At 33.8% G+C, this 6000-nt stretch overlaps 1 protein-coding gene across 1 annotated transcript in view; it reads right to left on the reverse strand.

Annotated features, from left to right (window-relative positions):
- Positions 1-1154: 1154 nt before the first annotated feature.
- Positions 1155-6000, reverse strand: part of LOC131934986 (neprilysin-1-like) — a 9093-nt gene continuing 4247 nt past the window's right edge. The window contains exons 5-10 of the mRNA XM_059291262.1: positions 5983-6000; positions 4626-4709; positions 4082-4216; positions 3639-3700; positions 2135-2284; positions 1155-1259 (exon numbers count right to left, since the gene is read on the reverse strand). The exon at positions 5983-6000 is cut by the window's right edge and continues 144 nt beyond it. Coding sequence (XP_059147245.1) covers positions 1155-1259; positions 2135-2284; positions 3639-3700; positions 4082-4216; positions 4626-4709; positions 5983-6000 — 554 coding nt within the window. The remainder of the gene's footprint in view (positions 1260-2134; positions 2285-3638; positions 3701-4081; positions 4217-4625; positions 4710-5982) is intronic.

Genomic DNA, 6000 nt, shown 5'->3' on the forward strand with positions numbered 1-6000 from the left:
TATTGTGGAGAGGACCATGCAGGATACTGTGGAGTGATTAGATACGCTGGAAAATATCTTCTTTTTAAAAACACTCCAGAAAATATTGAAAGCCAAGGGGTTAAAAACTGACCCCAAGCGGCCCCTCTTTATAGATGCTTGTGTATTTTAAAAAAATCCCATTGAACTACGATTAGTTCTAGATGGCATTCAGAGAGAGTCCGAAGAATATCGACCTCTTGTAGGGGGGGGGGGGGGTGGTAAAGGTAGTTGAATTTTTAAAGAAGTCAAGACCAAGTGCTGTATTTCTCTGTTTTAATAGACAAAGAAAATGTCTAAAAACAGTAAACTAAGCGAATGTTGATGTTACTTTATAGAGGAATAGGCTTCGAATATTTTGATTGGACTTTGCTAGTAACAGTACCGAATCAAATCAATGTGTATACATGTAAATCACCGTAGAGTGAAATGAGAGTTCGTGTAATCACAGTCGTGTTTTGAAATCGTCAACGACCCATGAAACTTCGTAAGTCGTCAAACACATCGGGAAAAAATGTAAAGCTAGTTCGAGAAATAACGATAAATGTGTTGAAAATGAACAAAGATCGCTTGATTTTTGCAATTCGACAGGGATGTGATTCTTCAATATATTTTACGACTATCTGGGGTTTGTACCAAACAGGTTGGTGGTAGAAGGATTATTTCTATTTACCGGCGGACAACTTTCTGTGCATTATAAATTAAGCTTTCCTTTAAATAATTTATGTCACGACAATGTTTTATCTAATTTTAGTCACGTTGAACTTATAGATTTTACGAATTTTTCCCTCAAGATAAAAATACCTTAAAAGCATACTATACTTTGTTAAATTGTATCGCTGAGAACTGTATGTTAATAAACCGGAATTATTTCAATTCAATGTTTAACTAAGTAGCAGGCTTACATCCTATATATATATATATATATATATATATATATATATATATATATATATATATATATATATATATATCAGGTCTGTTCCTAAGTGATTTTAATAGCCTTATATCAGAAAGCGATCAAGCTACCCATTCATTAAAATGGAATTCAAAATTTTACTACAGTAAAGTCTTAGCCTATCCATCTTACATTAAAAGGCACTCCTAGTTTAAAGATTATGTTCGAATACATTAAATTAGAAATGCAATGTGGAAAATATATCTTCTACCCATTTGTATTTCTCTTGTAGTTGATCGATGGAAATCGGGTAAGCAACCGTAGCTGATGAGTTATACAGCGCCTGGGAAAGAATTCAATTCAATGATCCTCGGAAAGCTAAGGGAGGTACATAATTTTGAATCTAAATCTAAATACGTTAATGTGTTAAATTGTTTATATTATGAACAAAACATCTTGGAATACTTATAACATTGTACTTTATAAAACTATTGTAGTGAGCCCACATATCGTTTTTGCAATTTAGAAAAAAAAAAGAAAAATATGTTCTTTTAACGATAATGTATGTTTTGACGCTTTATACATATTTAGAACACTAAAAATGATAACGTATATAATTTTCGTTGTGATTAGATATTATAATTTTGTAAAATACTGTCAAACAAATGTGATTTCTTTCTTTAGCAGTTTTTTCTATGCAGTTAAAATATGATAACAATGATAATGACATCAAAATAATTATGATAATTCTAGACGTTTTTATTTCAAATGCTAATGATTGTAGGCATTATGTTATATAAACGCGACGTCGAGTTCGAACGATAGAGCACACGAATGCTAACCTACTTATCTCGACTTCTTAACCCGGGTTTAAGTGAGTAGTACATCCCTGAACCCACCCATCTCTGAATAGCACTTGAATCACCTTAGGGAAACAGAAGGCGGCTGGGTAAAGGGCTAGTAAGTGGGTCACCAACCAGTTCTACGGCTCAATTAAAACTTGCATGAGCAATCGATCTGTTTATTGACCTGTTTATCAGCCCTATGGCGCGGACTACACTATATGACGAGGTCAAACAAACAGGTAAACTCTACGTCATCTTTTCCCAAGGGTCAGCAAGTTGGAAAACAAATTTTTGTTCACAATCGAGACAAAGTAAACATCCAACCGATCATGTTATTGAATGTGAAATACGTATGTCGTCATTAGAATTCAACCTGGAGAACTGCGAGCTTGACTGCATTCATCTCTTCAAAATCTCTATTTAAAACATCTTCATTTGCACCAAGAAGACGCAGCGCTTCCATGACGAATTCTCGGTTACTGGACTCGTTTCTGTCACTCACAACATAGTATGGGAAATCAAGCTGGGGGTAATGATTTTTGTTATAAGCACGTTTCATGGATTCGATAAATTTATTAAATTGATTACACGTGAAAGTATGTATGTTTGGTTCTATTGATTTAATACTGAAAATATGAGTTAATGATTGCAAATAAAGGCACAATAATATATATATGGATGGATGGAGTAGTGATGTATGAGGATGGATGGTGATGGATGGGTATGGATGAGGATGGATGGTGATAGATAGATGGATATGGATAGGTATGGATGAGGATGGATGGTGATGGATTGGGATGGAATGGGTGTGGATGATGATGGATGGTGATGGATGGGTATGGATGGGTATGGATGATGATGGATAAGGATGTATGTATGTAAGGATGTATGTATGTATGTATGTATGTATGTATGGATGGATGGATGTATGTATGGATGTATGGATGTATGGATGTATGGACGTATGGACGTATGGACGTATGGACGTATGGACGTATGGACGTATGGACGTATGGACGTATGGACGTATGGACGTATGGACGTATGGACGTATGGACGTATGGACGTATGGACGTATGGACGTATGGACGTATGGACGTATGGACGTATGGACGGATGGACGGATGGACGGATGGACGGATGGACGGATGGACGGATGGACGGATGGACGGATGGACGGATGGACGGATGGACGGATGGACGGATGGACGGATGGACGGATGGACGGATGGAGGGATGGACGGATGGATGGATGGATGGATGGATGGATGGATGGATGGATGGATGGATGGATGGATGGATGGATGGATGGATGGATGGTTGGATGGATGGATGGATGGATGGATGGATGGATGGATGGATGGATGGATGGATGGATGGATGGATGGATGGATGGATGGATGGATGGATGGATGGATGGATGGATGGATGGATGGATGGTTGGATGGATGGATGGATGGATGGATGGATGGATGGATGGATGGATGGATGGATGGATGGATGGATGGATGGATGGATGGATGGATGGATGGATGGATGGATGGATGGATGGATGGATGGATGGATGGATGGATGGATGGATGGATGGATGGATGGATGGATGGATGGATGGATGGATGGATGGATGGATGGATGGATGGATGGATGGATGGATGGATGGATGGATGGATGGATGGATGGATGGATGGATGGATGGATGGATGGATGGATGGATGGATGGATGGATGGATGGATGGATGGACGGATGGATGGACGGATGGATGGAGATACACCTGTATTCACACAGGCGGCGAAGAAGGTCTCCACCGACTGCATTAAAGATTTTCTTTAAACAGAATATAATGCAACGAATTTAAATATAATCCTGTAATACTAACTATGAACGTTTTCTTTTGGCCTTTGTCTGCATCCACATACAAACTCATGAAGGGCGTCAAACCTAGTTAATACAAAATGTACGTTAGAAATTAGTTCAATTACAAAATACTTGTGTATTGGTACGTTTATTTTTTTTAATTTCTTTCTCTACTTTTGTTTTTTCCCAGCCTCCAATACATATAGCATATGTAAATGTCGCTTTATTATAAACTTTACTCTGTTTGACACAGTACGTCTATTACTACTAACAAACAATTCCAGTTAGTTTAATGTTTCATCATGATTTAATTTAATATGTAACATTTTTAAATTGATTAATACTTAACACATATGCTTATGTTTTTCTAAAATAGATTAGTAAAATATTATTCGCCGAAGTGTTAGATAGTAAGAAATATCTCATAATGAAGAGTACATGCATTAGGCCTATATATTTACCTACCTAATTCGTGTAATTTAATGACTAGGTCTTCCATGTTAAAATCACTTTCACTCCACAAGCTATTTATAACAGGGAAACCACCGACTGTGCTGATTAGATCTAGAAAAGGCTTAGCTCCCCTTTCGTCAATTAGATCTGGATCATATACATATAATGTTATTCGATTAATTCAAGGGCTTATGAAATATGAATCCAATCCATTTAGAGCTATTTACAAGGCTAACCATGGTTAATCGGTTAATCTATCTACGAATAAAAAGGTACAAAATCAAAACTTGAGTCGTAAAGACCAATGGGATAATATTATTTTTAACAATAGGCCTTCGATGTGTAAGAATGTCTTCTAATACTCAATGCAAATGTTGTCAACTTTTCTATATGTCTGTGTGTGAATGTGAACACGATAACTTGAATATCGAAATTTTAAAATGCAAAAAAAAACAAAAAAAAAAATCTTTGATAGAGTCTAATGCGTATTTGTGTATTTATGATTTAGTTTGGGGTCATTTATTGATGTCCAGAACTAATTAGAATGAAATACAACCTGTATTCACACAGGCAGCGTAGAAGGTCTTCGGTACTGCTTCATAGAGTGGGTCGCTTGCACGGGTTTCGTTGCTAAGCATATCTGTGAAGTCAGTGCAAGTTTATCTAAATCTACAGTACGTTATATGCCTTGATCTGATTTAAACAATGCATAGTTTTATAAGCTTTCCGTTATTCAACTATGTTTGTTTGTTTGTTTGTTCGTCTGTATTTTGTAGTAACAATTTTGAACCGATTTTAACGCAGTGATTTAGTACAAACTCTCTAGTAACATTTTTTTCGAGGACAATGCAATGTAATTTTATTATCTAAAATTAGATATATGATTTAAAAAATAAAGACCTAACGATCCTGTGGGCAGATGAAGTAGGACTCATATGTATATATATATATATACATATATAGGCCAATATATATATATATATGTATATATATATATATATATATATATATATATATATATATATATATATATGTATATATATATATATACATATATATTTATGTATATTATATGTATGTATGTTTATATGTATGTTATATGTATGTATGTTTATATATATATATATATATATATATATATATATATATATATATATATATATATATATATATACATATATAAATATATATTTATGTATATTATATGTATGTATGTTATATATATATATATATATATATATATATATATATATATATATATATATATATATATATAGCTAAAATTTGTAAGAGAAATTATTAGTTAAATAAGCTTTTAAAATTTATTTTAAAAATACATCGAAAGCTTGTTTACATTAATTAGAATCATCGTTATACATTTGCATCATACTAAACTGAATAAGTGCGTGAAATAAATAGGCTAACAATACTAAAATATATAATTTTGCTACCATTTTATGTTAAAGTATAAGTAATGAAACTTAATTAACATATTTTATTCTTTGCATCAAAAGACATTTTAAAAAATTAATGATCAAAGCACGTCAGATATTTTTGAAAACAGGGTTATGGATTTTTGACGTCTAGTATTCACAAGAAGTTTCGTTGCTAAATTATTGAGTTGGGATTTCGATGTTAGTTTTGGCCCTTTCATGTGTGCCTCCCCAAGCCCGAATATCAAGTGAACAGGTTGCTTTCTTATAAAGTGTGCATGTATGTGAGTGTGTGTTTGTGGGTACGTGTGTGTGTGTTTGTTTCAAAAAAAGAAAAAACACAATGACAAGACTGCAAAAATATATCTAAAAGGAAAGAATGTCTCAGTAAAAAACATATATCCGATATACAAAATTAATTATAATGCGAAAAAAAACCAGAATAAAAAATATTTTAATATACTAAAAAAAGGCATTTACCCTTAAGTTTGGATGTAG

This window comes from Physella acuta, unplaced genomic scaffold (genome assembly GCF_028476545.2).
Source record: "Physella acuta isolate Inbredline_101_S28 unplaced genomic scaffold, ASM2847654v3 ptg000126l, whole genome shotgun sequence".
Taxonomy (NCBI): domain Eukaryota; kingdom Metazoa; phylum Mollusca; class Gastropoda; family Physidae; genus Physella; species Physella acuta.